At 37.7% G+C, this 22,635-nt stretch overlaps 2 protein-coding genes across 2 annotated transcripts; both read left to right on the top strand.

The window, feature by feature from the left end:
- The first annotated feature begins 14,239 nt into the window (after positions 1-14,239).
- LOC139866146 (ATP synthase subunit beta, mitochondrial-like) lies at positions 14,240-18,438 on the top strand. The gene is made up of 8 exons (XM_071854281.1): positions 14,240-14,911; positions 15,442-15,517; positions 15,616-15,704; positions 15,820-15,937; positions 16,329-16,591; positions 16,710-16,934; positions 17,633-17,944; positions 18,126-18,438. Exons 1-8 carry the CDS (start codon positions 14,450-14,452, stop codon positions 18,237-18,239), a joined length of 1,659 nt encoding a protein of 552 aa, XP_071710382.1. The 5' UTR covers positions 14,240-14,449; the 3' UTR covers positions 18,240-18,438.
- Positions 18,439-19,102: 664 nt separating this feature from the next.
- Positions 19,103-22,164, top strand: LOC139868403 (serine/threonine-protein kinase 12-like). Its single transcript, XM_071856737.1, has 11 exons — positions 19,103-19,363; positions 19,630-19,722; positions 19,952-20,035; positions 20,264-20,355; positions 20,455-20,575; positions 20,680-20,759; positions 20,901-20,963; positions 21,040-21,125; positions 21,196-21,275; positions 21,365-21,450; positions 22,032-22,164. The coding sequence occupies exons 1-11, from the start codon at positions 19,103-19,105 to the stop codon at positions 22,144-22,146; spliced, it is 1,161 nt and encodes a 386-aa protein (XP_071712838.1). The 3' UTR covers positions 22,147-22,164.
- Positions 22,165-22,635: the final 471 nt, after the last annotated feature.

Raw genomic sequence — 22,635 nt, 5'->3', positions numbered from 1 at the left:
TTTTAATACTAATTTCATCTCGATTGGGTAACTTTCTAAAAACTCTAAATTTCATAATCTTAGTGTTCTTGACTTAAAAGTGTGTTAATTAGTGTCTATGGCTCATTGTGATGTCGTATATGTAATTTGTATGCTCGATCTCGTGATTTGACATAACTAGCATGAACTTGAAAAAGTGTTTGTTAAATCTTTGATTTTGAATGATGAAATGTGTTTAGATGTTAATGGTTGTGTGTTCAAAGTGTTAGTTACTTCATTAGCTTCGTTTTGGTGTGTTGATTGACATGAAAACCTTACATTAACATGATTATTGGTTTTGAGATTTTGGTTAGGGTTTGATAAGCTTTATATGAACTTTTGATGTATCAAATGCTATGAAATATTGTTGATAAGTGTTTTGTTGCAACGTGTGTTTGATTACCTTCGAAACGGCATATCATACATGTAAATTGGTTACCCGAATCATGAAATGCATTTGATGAACTTGAAACATTGATTTTGAACGTTTAACGATCATTCGACGAGGTTTTTGTGGTCTTAAATGATGAACTTGATTTAGGAAATGTATCTAGTTGTGTTCCTTGTCAAAACAGCTTTTCGATGATATAAGATACATGTCTTGGTTGTTTGCGGATCATAAAATGTGTTAGTTTGGTTTTTGGTTCATGCACTTAGGAGTTTCTGCATCAGACTTGAATACCAATCTGGACGCCGTCCAGATCCTTGGATGCCGTCCCAGGTTTCAAAGCTGGACGCCGTCCAGATCTTTGGACGCCGTCCCAGCCTTCAAAGCTGGACGCCGTCCAAACAATCTGGACGCCGTCCAGATACACTGACAGGCTTCTGTCTTCGTTGGTCATTTTTCGAAAAATGTTTACTATGCTACGCACCTCCGATTCACATGTAACTTGTTCTAACGTGCTCATATATGATTAAAAACCTCAGAAAAATAGTTCGGGACCCGACCCGAACGTGTTGACTTTTTCGTTGACTTTGACCGACCAAAGTTTGACTTTTTGTCAAACTTAACCAAATGATTATGCAACCTTCCTAACTTGTTTCTATACTTGTATCTTGCATGAAACTTGACAATTTGATTTCACATGCTACATAATCGAGTCGTAACGAGCCGTAGGACTAATTGAACATCTTTGACCTATCGTGTTTACCGTTATTGATACGACCTATTTGTTTAGGTCAAGACTAGCATTGTTCTTTGCACACGTTACTTGTCGAAGTACTTATTTACTCTTCCGCTCAAGGTGAGATCATAGTCCCACTTTTACTCTTTTGCACTTACATTTGGGATGAGAAAACATAAACGCTTCTTTTTACTAAGTGAACATAAGTACAGGAAAACAAACATTCTACATACGAGTTAGAACAAAAATCCTCAATTTGATTATCATTAGTTACACTTGCCGGGTGTAAGCGAGAACTTATGTTATATGGCCATATGGGTTTGACAAACCCTCATTCAAACGGTTCGCTACCGTTTACGAATGAAATGTATTTTCGAGAAACAGTGTATGTTCTAACACTATTGTGATGGGGTTCTATGGAAGGAATGTTAAGCATTGATAATTGGGTGCTCGTGAAACAAACTTTTGGAATGTATTACTATTATCTCATTGTTGCAAATCTTGTGGTTCACTTGTACTTACTTACTTAAACCTATGATTTCACCAACGTTTTCGTTGACAGATTTCTATGTTTTTCTCAGGTCCTTGAACGATACATGATACATGCTTCCGCTCATTATTTTGATACTTGCATTGGATGTTGAGTATATATGCATACATGGAGCATCTTTTGGCTACTTTTAAATTGTGTCGCATAAGTTTCGTTTGTACTTATAACTTTGTAACGTAACTTGTGGTGGAACTATTCTTGTAAACTTTGAACAATCTTTACATTTGAAATGAATGCGACATATCTTTTGGTCAAACGTTGTTTTAAAGACTTATGACCACGTAACGGGACCTAAGTAGACGGCGCCGTCAACCATGATTTGGTCGGGTCGCTACAGATGGTATCAGAGCGTTGGTTGTAGGGATTTAGAGTTCATTGGTGTCAACCTCGAGTCATAGGGTACATTGGTGAGTCTAGACTACAACCGGCATATAGACTTGAAGTAGGAATTACTTGACTACTTGTGCATTCATACTCGAACGCTTCTACTCATATCTACTCTTAGTTCATCTTAATCTCACGTTGTTTAATTTGATTGACACGCCACCTTGACTTTATGGAATAATGTCGAATGCACATATGAATCAGGGTAATATAATTGCCGGGATTATATTACGGTGACTCATATGAACGTTCCGACATTATGACATAAAAAAATTTAAGGCGAGTCGAGGAAAAACTTCTCTTTATCTTTATTCTATATCATGGTTAGTATTATTGAGAATACTAATCAATGATATTCTTGTGTCTTGAAGGAACAATGGCTCCTCGTCGTGTACGCCGCAATGAAACTCCCGAACAAGCTCTCGAACGGATGATAGCTACCGCCGTAGATGCGGCCATGGCCGGTCACTCATCCAACAACAACAACAATAATAACAACAACCACAACAACAACAACAATGGAGCCGGTAACTCAAATGAAGGGTGCTCCTACAAATCCTTCATGGGGTGCAAACCTCACACTTTTGATGGAACCGGGGGACCGGTTGTGCTCACCCGATGGTTTGAGCAAACGGAAGCCGTCTTTAGCATAAGCAGTTATCGGGACCAAGACAAGGTCAAATACTCCACTCACACCTTCGCCGGTGTCGCTCTTACATGGTGGAATACTTATGTACAATCGGTGGGTACCGATGAAGCTCACGCCCTCTCTTGGGCCGATTTGAGGGAAAAGATGATTGTCGAATATTTCCCTCGTGAAGAAACCCGAAGGCTCAAACAAGAGCTAAGAACTTTAAAGGCGATCGGAAATGATCTCAAGGCTTATAATCAACGATTTTCCGAACTAGCCTTGATGTGCCCAAATCTTGTGAACCCCGAAGCTTTAAGGGTTGAACTTTACATGGATGGTCTTCCAAAGAGTATCAAACACGGAGTAATGTCATCCAAACCCACTAATCATCAAGAAGCTTTGAACATGGCCCGCAAATTGATAGAAACGGTTGACGAAATCGTAGTTCCGGCACCTAAGGCCGAGGATAAATCGGGCGGCAACAAAAGAAAGTGGGAACCCTCCCAATCAAGCAACAACAACTTTGCTAAGAAGCCTTACACCTCCGACGGTAAGAAGGGTTATGCCGGGAACCTACCTCTTTGCAACAAATGCAACAAACATCACTTTCGTGAATGTGGCAAGTTAATTTGCCACCGGTGCCAAGGAGTTGGTCATAAGGCCAATGAGTGTAAAAGTGTTGCCCCCATCGCTCGAAAGGGGCCCAATGCACCAAAAACGGGCACTTGTTATGAATGTGGCCAAACGGGCCATTATAGAAATGCATGCCCGAAGAGGAAAGATAACCCCAATACGCGCAGCCGAGCTTTCAACATCAACACCGAGGAAGCCCGAGATGATAATGAATTAGTCACGGGTACGTTTCTTCTCAACAACACTTATGTTACTTGTTTATTCGATTCGGGTGCCGATAAGAGTTTTGTATCCAAGACTTTGACTCATTCTTTTAATACTCCACCACGTCCACTAGATACCACTTATACCATTGAAGTGGCCAACGGAAAACTATTGAGTGCCGACACATATTACCGGGGGTGTACGTTAAACATTTTGGGTAATGAGTTTGAAATCGACTTGATACCCATGGAACTAGGTAGCTTCGATGTAATAATCGGTATGAATTGGCTAGCCAAAACGAAATCTCACATCCTTTGTGATCTTAACGCAATCCGAATCCCTATCGAGAATGGTGAACCTTTGATCGTCTATGGCGATAAGAGTTGCACCGGACTCAACCTCGTTTCGTGTATTAAAGTTAGAAAACTACTCCGTAAGGGTTGTTTTGCGATCCTTGCTCACGTTAAGAAAGTCGAGTCCGATGAGAAGCACATCGATGATGTGCCAATTGTTAGTGACTATTCCGATGTATTTCCCGACGAATTGCCGGGTCTTCCACCTCATCGACCGGTTGAATTCCAAATCGATCTTATTCCGGGAGCCGCACCCGTAGCACGTGCACCATATAGACTCGCTCCATCCGAAATGCAAGAATTGCAAAGTCAAATCCAAGAACTACTTGATCGTGGTTTTATCCAACCTAGCCATTCACCTTGGGGCGCTCCGATTTTGTTTGTTAAAAAGAAAGACGGATCCCTACGAATGTGCATTGATTATCGTGAACTAAATAAATTGACGGTTAAGAACCGATATCCTCTTCCTCGCATCGATGACCTCTTTGATCAACTACAAGGGTCTTGTGTATATTCGAAAATCGATCTCCGCTCGGGTTATCATCAATTAAGGGTTAAGGGGGAAGATGTCTCCAAAACCGCTTTCTGGACTTGTTATGGTAGTTATGAATTCCTTGTCATGCCATTTGGTCTCACTAACGCACCAGCGGTGTTCATGGATCTTATGAACCGCGTGTGCAAACCGTATCTCGATAAATTCGTTATTGTGTTCATCGATGACATATTGATCTATTCTAAAAATGAAGAAGAGCACGAACAACATCTCCGACTTGTGCTTGAACTCTTGAGACAAGAACGACTTTATGCCAAATTCTCCAAGTGTGAATTTTGGTTGAAGGAAGTTCAATTTCTTGGTCATGTTGTAAGTGATCAAGGTATTAAAGTCGATCCCACGAAAATCGAAGCCATTAGTAAATGGGAGACTCCTACTACTCCTACTCACATGCGTCAATTCTTGGGTCTCGCCGGGTACTATCGTAGATTCATCGAAAACTTCTCTTTGGTTGCACGTCCTCTAACCGCATTAACTCACAAGGGAAAGGAATTCATTTGGGCGACCGAGCAAGAATCCGCATTCCAAATCTTGAAAACGAAGCTAACCACCGCTCCTATATTGTCACTCCCCGAAGGCAATGATGACTTTGTTGTATATTGCGGTGCCTCGAAACATGGTTTTGGGTGTGTATTGATGCAACGAACGAAAGTCATTGCTTATGCTTCTCGACAACTCAAAATTCATGAACGAAACTACACGACGCATGATCTCGAACTCAGAGCCGTTGTCTTTGCACTTAAAATGTGGAGACACTATCTTTATGGAACCAAGAGTACTATCTTCACCGATCACAAAAGCCTTCAACACATCTTCGATCAAAAGCAACTAAACATGAGACAACGAAGGTGGATTGAAACCTTAAACGATTACGATTGCGAGCTTCGTTACCATCCCGGGAAGGCAAATGTAGTAGCCGATGCCTTAAGTCGAAAAGAAAGAGCGGTGCCTCTTCGTGTCCGAGCCTTAAACATCACCATCCACACAAACCTTAATAGCCAAATTCGGGTAGCCCAAGATGAGGCTCTCAAGGATGAAAACCTTTCACACGAGCTCTTGAACATTCTCGTCTCTCGATTCGAAATTAGGGAGACCGGACTCCGATATTACGCCGGAAGGATTTGGGTGCCTAGTTATGGGGACCTACGAAGCCTTATTTTAGATGAAGCCCATAAGTCACGATACTCGATTCACCCCGGTGCCAATAAGATGTACCACGACCTTAAACAACTATATTGGTGGCCGAACATCAAAAGGGACGTAGCTACTTATGCTTCCAAGTGTTTGACATGTTCCAAAGTCAAAGCCGAACACCAAAGACCGTCCGGACTACTTCAACAACCCGAGATCCCGCAATGGAAGTGGGAAAGGATAACGATGGATTTTATCACCAAGCTACCAAAAACGACGGGCGGTTATGATACCATTTGGGTTATTGTTGACCGTCTCACCAAATCCGCACACTTCCTTGCCATGAAAGAAACGGACAAAATGGAGAAACTTGCACAACTTTACATTAAGGAGATCGTAGCCCGACACGGTGTACCTTTATCGATTATCTCCGACCGAGATGGCCGTTTCGTTTCTAGATTTTGGCGTACATTGCAAGAAGCGTTGGGAACGCGTTTAGACATGAGCACCGCATATCATCCTCAAACCGATGGACAAAGCGAACGTACAATTCAAACCTTAGAGGACATGTTACGAGCTTGCGTGGTTGATTTCGGAAAAGCTTGGGACAAGCACTTACCTCTCGCTGAGTTCTCTTACAACAATAGTTATCACGCAAGTATTAAAGTCGCACCTTTTGAAGCGCTATATGGCCGAAAATGTCGTTCACCTCTTTGTTGGGCCGAAGTAGGCGACGTACAAATCACCGGACCCGAACTCATTCACGAAACCACCGAGAAGATCGTTCAAATCCGAGATAGGCTTCGGACGGCCCGGAGTCGTCAAAAGTGCTATACCGACAAAAGACGCAACAACCTTGAATTTCAAGTCGGTGACCGCGTCATGTTAAAAGTCGCACCTTGGAAGGGTGTAATCCGTTTTGGGAAACGCGGGAAGCTAAATCCGCGGTATATTGGTCCTTTCGAAATCTTGGAGCGTATTGGAACCGTTGCTTATCGTTTAGATCTTCCGCCTCAATTGAACTCCGTTCATCCTACCTTCCATGTATCTAACTTGAAAAAGTGTCTTGCCGAACCCGATATCGTCATCCCTCTCGAGGAACTTACTATTGATGACAAACTTTATTTTGTGGAGGAACCGGTTGAAATTGTGGACACCTCCGTCAAGACATTGAAACAAAGCCTAATCCCGATTGTTAAAGTCCGTTGGAACGCCAAAAGGGGACCCGAGTTTACTTGGGAAAGACAAGATCAAATGCAAAGGAAGTATCCTCATCTATTCGTGAATTCGGAAATGCAAGATCTCGAGGAAGAAACAACGACTACTACGCCAACTTAAATTTCGGGACGAAATTTCTTTTAAGGAGTAGGTAATGTAACATCCCTCCTTTTTCCATTTACTTTTCTGTTATACTAATTTAAACTCCGTTATATGTTTATAACATCTCCCGTTAATACGCGTTTTAAATTATCTCGTTTAGGTAATTCACGCACCCGAACGAAAGTTGAGGGACTAAACTTGACAAGGGATCAAACCCTTGACTAGGTCAAAGGGTCAAACCCCTTTCATCCATTCATTTCATCCTCATCTTTTACTACTTCCAAATCCTCTCAACATTCAATCCTTAATTCATCATCTAAATCCGATTTTGGAGGCTAACATCAAAACAAATTACATATTTGGAATCCTCTCTTCATTCTCTACGTTTTGATACTAATTTTATCTCAATTGGTTAACTTTCTAAAAACTCTAAATTTCATAATCTTAGTGTTCTTGACTTAAAAGTGTGTTAATTAGTGTCTATGGCTCATTGTGATGTCGTATATGTAATTTGTATGCTCGATCTCGTGATTTGACATAACTAGCATGAACTTGAAAAAGTGTTTGTTAAATCTTTGATTTTGAATGATGAAATGTGTTTAGATGTTAATGGTTGTGTGTTCAAAGTGTTAGTTACTTCATTAGCTTCGTTTTGGTGTGTTGATTGACATGAAAACCTTACATTAACATGATTATTGGTTTTGAGATTTTGGTTAGGGTTTGATAAGCTTTATATGAACTTTTGATGTATCAAATGCTATGAAATATTGTTGATAAGTGTTTTGATGCAACGTGTGTTTGATTACCTTCGAAACGGCATATCATACATGTAAATTGGTTACCCGAATCATGAAATGCATTTGATGAACTTGAAACATTGATTTTGAACGTTTAACGATCATTCGACGAGGTTTTTGTGGTCTTAAATGATGAACTTGATTTAGGAAATGTATCTAGTTGTGTTCCTTGTCAAAAGAGCTTTTCGATGATATAAGATACATGTCTTGGTTGTTTGCGGATCATAAAATGTGTTAGTTTGGTTTTTGGTTCGTGCACTTAGGAGTTTCTGCATCAGACTTGAATACCAATCTGGACGCCGTCCAGATCCTTGGACGCCGTCCCAGGTTTCAAAGCTGGACGCCATCCAGATCTTTGGATGCCGTCCCAGCCTTCAAAGCTGGACGCCGTCCAAACAATCTGGACGCCGTCCAGATACACTGACAGGCTTCTGTCTTCGTTGGTCATTTTTCGAAAAATGTTTACTATGCTACGCACCTCCGATTCACATGTAACTTGTTCTAACGTGCTCATATATGATTAAAAACCTCAGAAAAATAGTTCGGGACCCGACCCGAACGTGTTGACTTTTTCGTTGACTTTGACCGACCAAAGTTTGACTTTTTGTCAAACTTAACCAAATGATTATGCAACCTTCCTAACTTGTTTCTATACTTGTATCTTGCATGAAACTTGACAATTTGATTTCACATGCTACATAATCGAGTTGTAACGAGCCGTAGGACTAATTGAACATCTTTGACCTATCGTGTTTACCGTTATTGATACGACCTATTTGTTTAGGTCAAGACTAGCATTGTTCTTTGCACACGTTACTTGTCGAAGTACTTATTTACTCTTCCGCTCAAGGTGAGATCATAGTCCCACTTTTACTCTTTTGCACTTACATTTGGGATGAGAAAACATAAACGCTTCTTTTTACTAAGTGAACATAAGTACAGGAAAACAAACATTCTACATACGAGTTAGAACAATAATCCTCAATTCGATTATCATTAGTTACACTTGCCGGGTGTAAGCGAGAACTTATGTTATATGGCCATATGGGTTTGACAAACCCTCATTCAAATGGTTCGCTACCGTTTACGAATGAAATGTATTTTCGAGAAACAGTGTATGTTCTAACACTATTGTGATGGGGTTCTATGGAAGGAATGTTAAGCATTGATAATTGGGTGCTCGTGAAACAAACTTTTGGAATGTATTACTATTATCTCATTGTTGCAAATCTTGTGGTTCACTTGTACTTACTTACTTAAACCCATGATTTCACCAACGTTTTCGTTGACAGATTTCTATGTTTTTCTCAGGTTCTTGAACGATACATGATACATGCTTCCGCTCATTATTTTGATACTTGCATTGGATGTCGAGTATATATGCATACATGGAGCATCTTTTGGCTACTTTTAAATTGTGTCGCATAAGTTTCATTTGTACTTATAACTTTGTAACGTAACTTGTGGTGGAACTATTCTTGTAAACTTTGAACAATCTTTACATTTGAAATGAATGCGACATATCTTTTGGTCAAACGTTGTTTTAAAGACGTATGACCACGTAACGGGACCTAAGTAGACGGCGCCGTCAAACATGATTTGGTCGGGTCGCTACATTTTTAAAAGGTTTAAATGAGGGGTACTTTGGTCTTTTCACTAGGGGTCGATTTGGGGTCATCAAAACTGATCCATTGATCATTTTGGATCACATTTCACTCATCAAACCCTCTCATCAAACCCTAGAGTGAGAAACCCATTTTATGTGAGAGAAAGCTCCATTTGAAGAAGAAGAAGTTTGATTCGGGTCAAACCTCAAGTATTAAAGTTGTTCATCTCGTCAACGGCATCATTTTGGCAGTATTTGTAAGTTCAAACTCTGAATTACATTTGTTAGATTTGATATTCAAGTTAGGGTTTGAGTTTGATTTGTAGTGAAACCCTCTTAGATGATGAAATGGGTTTATGGTGACTAGTTATTCTTATCACTTGGCGGGTTTTGGATTTGTTGACGATTTAGCCTTGATTAGGCTTTAATCTTGAGTTTAATCACTAGGTTTAGTGATTATGGAAGTGTTGGAACCATTTTATGAGAATTTGGGTTGACTAATTTTGACTAGAGTCAAAATTAGGGTTTGGTGATGATTATGACCCAATTGTCGATTTAATAAGGTTTATAAAATTAAAATGGATTAAGTTGAAGTATAAAACCGAGTTAAATATGTTTTGGTGTCAAAACTCGCTAATGGCGCGATGTTGACTCCTTTGGGTCAAAATTAAGGTTTACGTGTCATTATGGGCAAGATAGGTGTTTAACACCTATGATTGGGTTTAATTGGCGTATTAGGACCATTCTCACTTGTGTTAGTGATTATTAGTTAGTTTGTGCGCGGTTGGTGCTTGGAAGTGCATTTGGGTCGAAATTGCACTAGTTGTCAATTTGGGTTGATTTGTATATCCACCCTAATTGTGTTACTTGTTATGTGATAAATGGAATAGGTACATTTCATTAGCGATTGCGGATTATTCGGTGGCATTCTTCAAGGCGACAAGGTGAGTGTTAATATCCTATGTGCATATGTATGTGTAGGATGTGTGCGGGTCGGGTGAAGTGGTTCTCGGTCATAGAGCTCACTTCAAATATAGGTGGATTGATGGACTTGTGTATAGGTCTAATTGGCACGATTGTGCATTTTGGTTGACCACCTTTGACGAGGTGCACACTTTGTGTGTACGTTATCACATGGGCGGGTGATGTGGATTATATAACCCCAATGGCGAAGGGTTAATATTGTGTGTGGAATAATTATGTGTTCATGTTTATGGCGTATTTATTTTTGGATGTTATGGTAGCATCGAGTGTGAACCACGAGCCGGTAGCACTATAAAATAAGATGTGAACCACGAGCCGGTAGCATCGAGTGTGAACCACGAGCCGGTAGCATCGAGTGTGAACCACGAGCCGGTAGCACTATAAAACGAGGCGTGAACCACGAGCCGGTAGCGTCGAAGTGTGAACCACGAGCCGGTAGCACTATAAAAGAGTATAACTCAAATGCGTATGGTGTGAACCACGAGCCGGTAGCACCATAGCGTTTATGGTTAACCATATTGTGTTTGTGATTGTTTAGCATGTTAAATATTGTATACGTATAATGTTGTATTGTTGTGATGTAGCTAACCCTCCGGGTGTAGCTTATTGGCATTTGTTCACATTGTCGTTGGTGAACTTACTCATTGTTAATGTTATTAGCTTGTTGCTTAGTGATCGTACGGTATGCTTAGATTAGCTTGCCTTTATGCTTGGATGCTTCGGTATGCGTTATTTGATTATTTGTGTGGCGTATCCATTTTATGCATATATATGTATGTAGTATATTCTCACTCACTAAGCGTTAGCTTACCCTCTCGTTGTTTACTTTTTATAGATTTGCTTGGATGAGGTGGCTCGGGTAAGCGTGGGAACTAGTGACTCGCATAGTTGCTTTAGAAGGCTTGCTTTTAGATTTGATTAGGATTGGGTAGCGTATCCCCAATCGCCATGCTCGGCTTTATTTTGTGATAAAAATCATGTGGTTGAAAACTTGTATTTTGTACGAAAGTCGTAAAACGGCCGATGTGGGCCCGGTCTCGTAAAACTCATTTTATTATTGGAATGTGTTAGTTTTAACTAATATAAAATGTTGTGAAAAGCGTTTGGTCTAAAAGTGTCGGGAAGCAAGAGATCTTTTTCGCAAAAAAGGAAAAGTTGGACAGGCCGTTTTGGCGCGCCGCGCCACTATGCTGTACAATTTTTTTTTTTTTTTTTTTTTTTTTGCATATTTCGATTGCATATGGGTTGGGTCGTTACACATATTTAGATCAAATCAAGCATAAGCCAAGTTCTATATTGCAAACCTTTCTAGGAGCATTTCCAAACCTCAACATACTTCATCTCCTCCATCAACATATACTCATCATCATTAAATTAAGAAATTGCCCACAAGCTTCACAATCGGTGTTAAGAACGCCATGTCATGAGTCATCTAAAAGGTTTGGCCTTAGGAAAAACAAGACCTTTAGAAATCTATTTTGCATTTTAGAACGGGAAAACAAGTCGAGTTTTTACACAAGACGAGTACTCCGAAAATTTTGGTTTTTAAAGCTTTGTGTATCCGAAGCCATCCCGGTTTTGGGACAACTGCACGGATAACCGTTGTCCCCGTATATCACATAAGTGAACTACCTCCCGGTTCGGAGGCTATGAAGTAATAACTATCTTGGGTTCAAAAAGTTTATGTGCATATAAGTCGTCCGGTGGTGGGAATACCGCAAGGGTAATTGCTAACCCCGTAGACAAACTATCCAGTATCGATAGCGATGGGAAAGCAACTACCTTAGGTGAGTGTTTAGGGTGCCTTCCACGGTCAACTTGGTAATAGTCAACGGCACGAGGCAAGTGATCAACCCTTACTAGACTCCGTTGTTTTAGGAGCTAAATGAGAAGGCCACAAGGGATTGGATTTACCCTACCAATCCTACTCGGGGCGAAAGTTCATGACTTTCTCCCTCAACGGTACCATCACATCATGAAACAATGTTTAGTATGAAGTCATGGATTAGAGAGGTCCCATGCCAAGTAGAACGCGCTCGGGAAGACTTGACATCCTAAAATGGGTGGACCCGATTCACCTGGAAATGTCAAAGTTTGAAACTTCGAACACTTGGCTACTTTCCACACATCAAGCTTTTATGCTTATTTTAAGAAAAGGTAGGAAGTAGAAACTACCTTTCCGTAATTGAAAGAAAATGGTGTCATGGCTTTTGGCCATGACGTGTGTTTTCTAAGCAACACTAACACGAAGCCATTGCTCTTCATCAAGAAGATAGCACTTTGTGAAGCTCAAGGCTCCTCTTCCCAATGTACTTTACATCTTGAAATGATGCAAGTAAGAAATGATTTAGATTAGAAAGTGTTCTACACCAAGTGAAATGCAATTTAGAAGACTTGACTTCCTTAAATGATGGACTCGATCCATCGAGAGTGTTAACTTGTTTCATTTAACCACTCGGTTTTATTGCACAATATGGAAGACTTTACTTCCTTAATTGAAACCGGAAGACTTTACTTCCTCAAAAAGGGTGGAGTTGATTCACTTTAAAAGGTAAGTTACGGCTAACTTTGACCAAAACTTTTCAATTAAGTCAACAAGTTACTTGGGAATATTTAAAATTATGTCATAATTTTGTATAAAAATAAGTCCACGAGAATTTATCCCCCCCCCCCACACACACACACACATGAGATCATGTAATGCTCTCGTTACATGAAATCGAAATAAAATAATAAATTCGAGATGACAAAATAAAGAGTAGGAGAATCAAAGGTACCAGAGAACAAAGGCCATTTCCACAAGTATTCGTCAAATTGCATGAAATTCTCTTGACATATCCGCATTGCCAATCTTCCTTCTTGATTTTGATTAACGAGTCTTTATCTTGACTCGACCCCGCCTTCTCAATTTCCTCATCGGGGTGGTTCTCCCCCACACTTTATCGGACGACATGTGAAATCGGTGAAAAAGGTTCCACGAATCAATAATGTGAGCTAATCATTAAACAAAATTTTTAAAAAAATATTACTTCCCCTTCCCTCCTAAAATCTACTTCCCTTGTATATATATATATATATATATATATATATATATATATATATATATATATATATATATATATATATACACACACACACACGCACACATATCTCTCTCTCTATGTATATATATATATATATATATATATATATATATATATATATAATGTGTACCTTTATACACAATTATATATATTGTGCACATTAGTTTTGTACGTTTAATACAATTGTGAACCTTTGTACACAAATATAAATATTGTGGACATTAGACCATATATAACAGTCCGTCAGTTTGAGACGTTAGATGAGGTGTAACTAACATGGCAAAACTGACGAACACTGACGGAGTCTAATGAGACGTTAGTATTGGGCGTCAGTTGCTGACGCACAAAAACAATTGTCACTTCCTCCTTCAACCAATCACTGATATTTCTGATTTAATAATATATATTTTTAATAATATTTTATTTTTTCCTACCAAATTTTTCAATAGGATTTTATCACATCATCATATTCAATATTTGACACAAAAAACTGATATAACGGTTAAAAAATGACAGAAACTGACATTGTCATGTCACAATTTTATTGCATTTTTTGCCAAAAGGTACACTCTCATGACATCACAGTCACTATTAGAAATGGTCTTAGGTAGTTTTGTAGGTTCGTATCTTTTTTTGGTTCTTTATTGAAAATGAAACGAACATATGAATGAACCAAATCATTTTATGTCTATTATTTTTTGACAAATAATACCAGTATCCAACTAAACGGGTCACAACTTTAATTAGCAGAAAAATAGAAAAAGATAAAAAAGAAAGAAAAAGAAAAAAAAAACAGTTTTCTCTAAATTCTCCCGGAAAGCCGTACTCTAAGGCCACGCGGCGCCTTCCTGTTGTTTGAATTCGTCTGACAACATCTCCATCGGAAAAGCAAAATCAGAACAAACCTCAACCTTTTGAATAAATCATCTTCACCTCAACATTTCACTCACATTTACACTCACAAAATTCAAATGTCAAAATATGAAATAAATTTTTTAATTATCAGTGATTAATTTGTAGTCTCTACAGAAAACGCCAAACCAAGCCATAATTTCCTTACAATTTTGTCAAATTTGATATGGCTTCTAGGAGGCTTTTACCCTCCCTTTTCCGCCGTGTTAAATCACCATCACAATCGACATCAAAACGACATTTCTCACCAATCTCATGTTCAAATACCCGCCCGTCTCTGCTCGGTTTTCTGATACACCGAGCGGTACGAGCGGGATATGCAACAGCTGCAGCTGTGGCCCCGGCCTCACCGCAATCTTCCAAGATAACCGGAAAGATTACGGATGAGCAATCAGGTAAAGGATCCGTGGGTCAAGTTTGTCAAGTGATAGGTGCAGTGGTGGACGTACGATTTGAAGATGGGTTGCCGCCGATTATGACAGCGTTGGAGGTGATGGATAACCCGGTTCGATTGGTGTTGGAGGTGGCTCAACATTTGGGTGAGAATATGGTTAGAACAATTGCAATGGATGGGACTGAAGGTCTTGTTAGAGGCCAAAAAGTTTTCAACACTGGCGCTCCTATCATGGTAACTAATACTACTATTTAAGTTATAGTAACCATGTATAGAGCTAAAATTGTATCAACTTAAAAATAGACACAAGTCGTTTGTTTTTGAATTTTTCTAACGATAGCCGTTAAGGTTGTGGCTAATGTGTATTAATATGTTGTACATAGCGGTTAACATTTGATTTTTGATAACAGTTATTAAAATATTAAGTCCTTCATGTTAATGATAGCTTTAGGACTATCGTTAAAATAATCTTTTATTTTTTACACATTGTTGTATGTAATTTTGTTACAGTTCTATTTTCGATTTTAAATCCCAGACCAGCTCAAGATCTAGTCTAACAAAACCCAAGCCTGCTCTGTTTCTTTATGCGGTTCGATCATTTAAACATGTTACCAAAGCTGATACAAGATTCATTCTTTGTTTAATTCTATTGCTGTATGAAGATGCAAACAATTTTAATGGGCATGCGTTTTGATGGTTTTGGAGCATAACTTATGCATATATGGTTTTTTTTCGCTAACTTAAATGTTGTTTGCGTATGACAGGTTCCAGTTGGCAGGGCGACACTTGGTCGTATTATAAATGTTATTGGAGAAGCTATTGATCATAAGGGGGAATTAAGTAAGGCGACTGATTTATCTCGTTGTTTGTTTTGTTATCGATCTTATTATTGAAAGTAACAATGTACTTACATTTGAATTGTTTGAATGATGATGAAGAAACGAGTCATTATCTCCCAATTCATCGTGAAGCTCCAGCTTTTGTTGATCAAGAAACTGAACAGCAGATCCTTGTCACTGGAATTAAAGTGATTAAATTTTTGCTTACTTAATAATACTAATCATTAGTTGTTATTCATGTTTCATGTTTTTGATTGATCCTCTTCATGTTTTATTTTATTTATTTATTTATTTATTTTGTAGGTTGTGGATCTACTTGCACCATATCAAAGAGGTGGGAAGATCGGGTTGTTTGGTGGTGCTGGTGTCGGGAAGACGGTTCTTATTATGGAACTTATTAACAATATTGCAAAGGCCCATGGTTTGTTCCCAACTTTCTTGCTTAATTAGAGGGTTAAGGGCTCATCTACTTAATAATTAAGTAGGTTCCAACATTCTTATTTTCAAGAACTTGTTCTTTATATAACAAGAGAATAAGCTGTCCCAAAAGGGTGTTTGAAATCACGTTTCTACTTTAAACAAAGTTATAAGGTTTTTTTCCTGGTTGGGTTACCAGTAGGGCGAGTAATCCAACCCCATACTCTCACAGCCCATCAGCTCTCTCTGGCTATTTCCAACCCTTCCCTGGTCACCATAATATTCGAACCTAAGACCTAATGCAAGAACATCTGGGCCTATGCATATAAGCACGTATATACATGCATTTATTAATTTTGTAAGATCAAGATTATCAAAATCGATACTTTGATCAGGTGGTTTCTCGGTGTTTGCTGGCGTTGGAGAGAGAACTCGAGAAGGAAATGATCTGTACAGAGAAATGATTGAAAGTGGTGTTATTAAGCTAGGAGACAAACAGTCTGAAAGCAAATGTGCTCTTGTTTATGGTCAAATGAACGAGCCACCTGGTGCCCGTGCTCGTGTTGGTCTGACTGGACTAACTGTTGCTGAGCACTTTCGAGACGCTGAAGGACAAGATGTGCTTCTTTTCGTTGACAACATTTTCCGTTTCACTCAGGTAAACAATAGTATCAACATTAGTACATTTTGGATTTTTCAGTAGAGGTGGCAAAATGGGTGGGTCATGAGATTACATCCTAACATTATAATGGGTGATATTTGACGTTTTTTGATAGGCTAACTCTGAGGTGTCTGCTTTGTTGGGACGTATCCCGTCTGCTGTGGGTTACCAACCAACATTAGCAACGGATCTTGGAGGCCTTCAGGAACGTATTACAACAACCAAAAAAGGCTCCATCACATCTGTACAAGCTATTTACGTGCCTGCTGACGACTTGACTGATCCTGCTCCCGCCACTACTTTTGCTCATTTGGATGCCACCACTGTCCTTTCTCGACAGGTATCCTCGCCTCTATTATACTTCTTATTTACAGTGTTGTAAATGGCGTCCGATTCGGCCAACTAGTCGGTTTGGTGACTAGCGTATCCTGTTTTGCCCAAAAACGTCTAATTTGTCTGTCAATGCTAAAAAGTCAGTCAGTCTAAATCAGTCAAAGTCAAGGTTGATCAAAGTTATGTCAAAATTTTGATATTTTATACTCGGATTATGTTTGAAATATTTACGTTCAAAATATTTATGTTGATATATATGTGTGTAACATATATATGTTAGATATATATTAATACCTCCGCCCGAATCTATTGTCCATAGATGTTACAATTTTATTGTCCATGTGCAAAGTTTTATAAGATGATTAAGTAAAGTTTCTTTATTGCCCTTAGTATAAAACATGAGAAATTAAAGGGGGATAAAAAAGTTGAGGGTAAAACTGTCAACTGGTAAAAAGTAAGGTGTAATGATTGCGTTTTATTAAAATTGTCATCTAACAATATTCGGATGGAGTACTAAAAGTCAACGTTAGTCAACAACTGACTTGACCCCACTCGATCGACTAGTCGTTGCAATGTCCCAACCAACATTAGCCCATGTTGGATTTTTCCTTGCACTCATCTTCGTCTCGCGAATTTTCCAACATTGCTTATTTATATAGTAATACTTTTTTGGGTTCAATAATCAAATTATATAACCTGATGTAGATTTCGGAGCTCGGAATCTACCCGGCTGTTGATCCACTGGATTCAACGTCTAGAATGCTATCTCCTCGTATTCTTGGTGAAGAACATTATAAAACTGCTCGTGGAGTGCAAGAAGTTCTACAAGCGTACAAGAATCTTCAAGATATTATCGCCATTCTTGGAATGGATGAACTTAGCGAAGACGACAAAATGACTGTTTCACGTGCTCGTAAGATCCAACGTTTCTTGAGTCAACCTTTCCATGTTGCAGAAGTATTCACCGGTGCTCCTGGAAAGTACGTCGAGTTAAAAGAGAGCATTGCCAGTTTCCAGGTATATATATCATCTTTAATGATTATTTCCCTTTTTACGCGCATCATGGTATAAAACAAGAATCTCTAGTAGAAACTCAAGTTCAATCCTCACAATCTACCACTTTGGGCCTTGCCTTAAAAGATGTGGGACCAATTATGTATTTTGAGTTTTTTTGAATAATGTTTAATTATATGTGTAGGGTGTTCTTGATGGAAACTATGATGATCTTCCAGAGCAATCGTTTTACATGGTTGGAGGAATCGATGAGGTGATTGAGAAGGCTGCGAAAATCGCAAAGGAGAATGTTAGTTAATTAATCAAAAGTATATTTTTATTTATTTATTTTGATATACTACTCAATTATTGAAAAAGGGCATCAGGACTTCGTGGCTCTGACTCTTGAGCGCTTGCACATTTCCTGGCTAGCTGCCCATTTTTGCCAAAGTATGTGCATTTTAAGGCATTGAACTTATGTATTTCGTTTTTGGACCAGTAGAAATAAACTTAGCATTTTTAATTATATGACAGTTTCTGGTGTGTATAATACAAACATATTTCGCGTTACTGAATAATCAAGTCCCATTTGGTTAAAAGATAGCACATAGCCAAATACAATTCTATCGGTTCCAGTAATCTGAAATTATCACAAGTCTGACACATTTGTTACCGGCGTTCTGCTTTATATACTTGTCATAGGCGTATATATACACACCATTTTTTTTTTCTGGTCGTGAATCTCAGTCAGATTTACTGTGTGTTTGATCATAATTTAAAATAACAACTATGTACTGGTTGTAACCAAAATCAGATAATATATAACAACAGTGATAATATGTTATACAACTGATGTTTTGTGGAACTGACTTTAGTTGAAATAGTATAGTTAGTTCTTAACTTCAAATGTACATATAAATATATTATAGTATATTGAAGATGTGCCGGCTTTTCAAAATAATAATAAAAAAAAAAAGTTATATGCTTGTTCTTGTTAATCCATTGATCATCTTTGGAGTTTTGTTGACATGATAAGGACAAAAGGTGTCGTTAATCACAAACCAAATCTTAGGTTTACCCGTTCATTGTTTGTCTCACCAACATAAATGCATATTCATACAATACTGTGTGTATTCTGTGTTAAAAAAGAAGAAAGAAAAAAAAAAAAAACAACTATCAGTTATGATGTTGCATCAGTCTAGTGGAAAAGATTGTACAGACGATTTTGATATGCAAAGGATCGGAAACTTTCTAAGTTGTGCGTCGAGAGGTGATAGGGTCGGGTTAAATTTAATGTTAAGGGACGGAATATCACCAAACGTGCAGGATTATGATAACAGAACGGCTCTTCATTTAGCTGCTAGTGAAGGCCATGCTTCTATTGTTGAGCTACTTTTGCACTACAATGCTGATGTTAATCTCGATGATAGGTGGCATCGAACTGTAAGTTTGCGTTTGTTATTTTATTTTGGATTTTTTTAAGAACCACTCTTAGGGCTGTCAAAGGCTGTCGTTAACATGCATTAATGTATTGTACATGGCTATTTATAATGACCTATTGGTGACGGTTACTCAAATGTACAAGATATTTAAGAACCATAACGACAGCCCTTAGAAAAATCCTTTTATTTTTTATGAAAATACTACTCCGAAGTTGAGTTGTTTTATCGGATGAACGAATGATTATTCTTTTATTTGATGATTTACAGCCTTTGACGGATGCAAGACTTTATGGGCATAGGGACATATGCAGGATTCTTGAAGTGAACGGAGGCAAGGATTCTATAATGAACAGCCCAATGGTAAAATCACATTTATGTTGTTTTATGTTTGAGGTGGAAATATGGGCGGGTCGTGCCCAATGGGTAATTATATGTTTTTGATTCAGGGACTAATAGAATTAAATATGGAAATCAGTTAATAATAACTGTTTGTTTAAGAATTTAATTGTGTTTATTGAGCTACTCGTAAAATGAGTATTTGACTGCTGAAAACCTATCAACTGTAAATTTTACACTTTTCATTTTCCAGACAGTTTGTCCCGATGAAGACGCAAAGGAAGTGAATATCGAAATTTCAGAGATATATTCAGAACATTCAGAAAAGATTGAACAGGTTGGTTTAATTATGTACATTTTGTTCTTATTATCGTAGTCCTTTGGCATAGCCATTTTGCAAGTATATATATAGCTGTGTTTGTATTGTTATTGGATATGGAAAACATATCATTCTAATAATTATTACTATCCTTAACAAATTTAACTATATCTTTTTTAGTGTTACTAATTACTATACTAATCAATCTAATACACTGTTAACCGACTCCTGATTGTGTCTTATCAGGGTGTAATGGGTGATTCTCATATGGTCAAATGGCGCGGAACGTGGGTTGTCAAAACAATAATCAAAAGACAAATAGACTTCCCAGAAAAAATGTTTGTCATAGATCAATATACTTTATGCACTATATAGATAAAAGTATATAGAAGTAATATGAGTAAAAAATTTAACATATTTCTTAATACTCTATGCAGGATTTTATCTGCTAATGATAATTCGCATTTAAGGGAACTTCGTCATCCAAATATTTTACAGTTTCTTGGTTCGATTATACATGATGGACAAATGATACTGATAACGGAACATTTGTCTAGAGTATGCTACTATATCTTCATAAGTAGATAGTTTTCATCCTACGAGTATTTTAAACACGAACAATTCATATATGATTTCTAATTTTTGTTCGAATTGTATCACAGGGAAGCTTGTATGATATTTTGCATAAAAAGATAGTACTTGATCTACCGCTTGCTCTCCGTTTTGCACTTGATATCGCTAGGTACTATGCTCAAGATCTTCAATATTTATGTAATTTTATGGTGAATGAATCCTAATCTTTGATGATATTCGACATGCTTAATTAACATTTGTTATAGTAGTATTTTCTTACTATAATTAAGAAACTATGATATGATAACAGGGGAATGAATTACCTTCATCATCATACACCTTACCCAATAATACACAATCATCTTGATCCCAAGTAAGCCTATGAGCCATTTATCTTTGCATGCATCAAATTTTCATTTTCACGTACTTAAAGTTTCATTTGTGTTCAGAAATTTATTGCAAGATGAAGGCGGCCATTTGAAGATTGGTGAATATTGGGTCCATATGTTGTATGAGTTGCACCCAAATCAAACTCGTACGTTCCGTAAACTCCTTTATAGTATATAATTAGCTTTTTGTTTCAGTTTATCGCTTTGTTTTTACAGGTGAAAACTCAGATACTATTAACCGGAGACTAGTCAATAAAGGAAGAGATATCAAAGCATTTGGATTCATATTTTATCAGGTAACAAAAGGCATTTTTTTTGTAAGAATCTGTAAATATTTGATTTAATACTCACAGTTAACTGGTTTGATAATTGATAACTTTTTTAGATGGTAGAAACAAAGTACATTGAGGACATAAGATCGGTCGATATTGAACTAAAGTTCAGTAGTAAATGTCCAGCGCGAATTCAACAGTAAGTCCATGCCATTGCTTGCCTCATCAACTAATATACATCTTCTTGATGTCATACGATTTAAGAGGTCATGTTCATGTATTTTCGTGGAAATTTTTTTCTTCAACTTTTACAAGTGTGGTGTTTTTATGCTGTGAAATGTGGCCTTGTGCTCTTACAGGTTTTATAATTCAACATCACAACACTCAAAACAAGCTCTTGAAATTAAAAGTGGTCATCTTGATCCTTTTACTTTCAAATGCGTACATCTGAATTATGATGGCTTCTAATAGAAGTTTAAAAAATCAACTAGAAGGGAAATGGGTCAAAAGTCGCCCAAAGTGTTAAACTACCTAAAACCTCTTGTATCATTTTATTCAAAAAGTGTATCATTATTGATCATAGTGGGACCATAGTCATATATGATGTACTAGTTATCTATATCTATATCTATATCTATATCTATATCTATATCATTTTATAAATCAAAGTTGGTTAACCTTTTGACAATTGGTCAATTTTAGTTCTTAAAATGTTTGGTTATAGTCATGGTTTGATGTGAATGGTAGGCCTTCATATGATATAAACATTATGGTATGCAGGTTGATAAGGGATTGTACTAGTCACTATGTTCTTTCTCGCCCTGACTTCAGTGACATCATCGACACGCTAGAAGAAGTTTACTTTTCTTTAGGAGTACCTTCTTGTGTTTGTTGACCAAAATAATGTCCACCACATGATTATTCGTATAATAAGGTACGGTCGGAGTAATAGATATTCCGGTGGTACGATGATATACTAATGGCTTGTATAGTTGTATATAGGTATAGGAGATGCTGTATTTACATTTAGTACTATTACTTGGTTATTTTGAAGTTTTTATGATTTTCACCCATTAAACATAGATACAAGTACTCGGTAGTATTTTAGACCTTGTTTAACTGTCATTTAACAATCCCCGAGGTGACCTCTTGCAAAGTTGTGTTTCTTAACAATGTATACATATTGAAGAACGACATGAGTAGATTATCAAACCTTTATAATCCATGTTGGTGACTTTAGTGTGATCCATAAATCATTTTAGTGTATTGGATTTGCTAGATTGAAAGTGAAGACTTCAGATTTATTGAAGACTTTGTACAAATATATTGAAGACTTCAGATTTATTGCGTAATGGAACCACCCATAAATAGTGCAAATAATGAT

This window comes from Rutidosis leptorrhynchoides, chromosome 9 (genome assembly GCF_046630445.1).
Source record: "Rutidosis leptorrhynchoides isolate AG116_Rl617_1_P2 chromosome 9, CSIRO_AGI_Rlap_v1, whole genome shotgun sequence".
Taxonomy (NCBI): Eukaryota; Viridiplantae; Streptophyta; class Magnoliopsida; order Asterales; family Asteraceae; genus Rutidosis; species Rutidosis leptorrhynchoides.
Note: the sequence above shows the minus strand (reverse complement) of the source record. Positions and strands in the feature narration are given on the sequence as shown.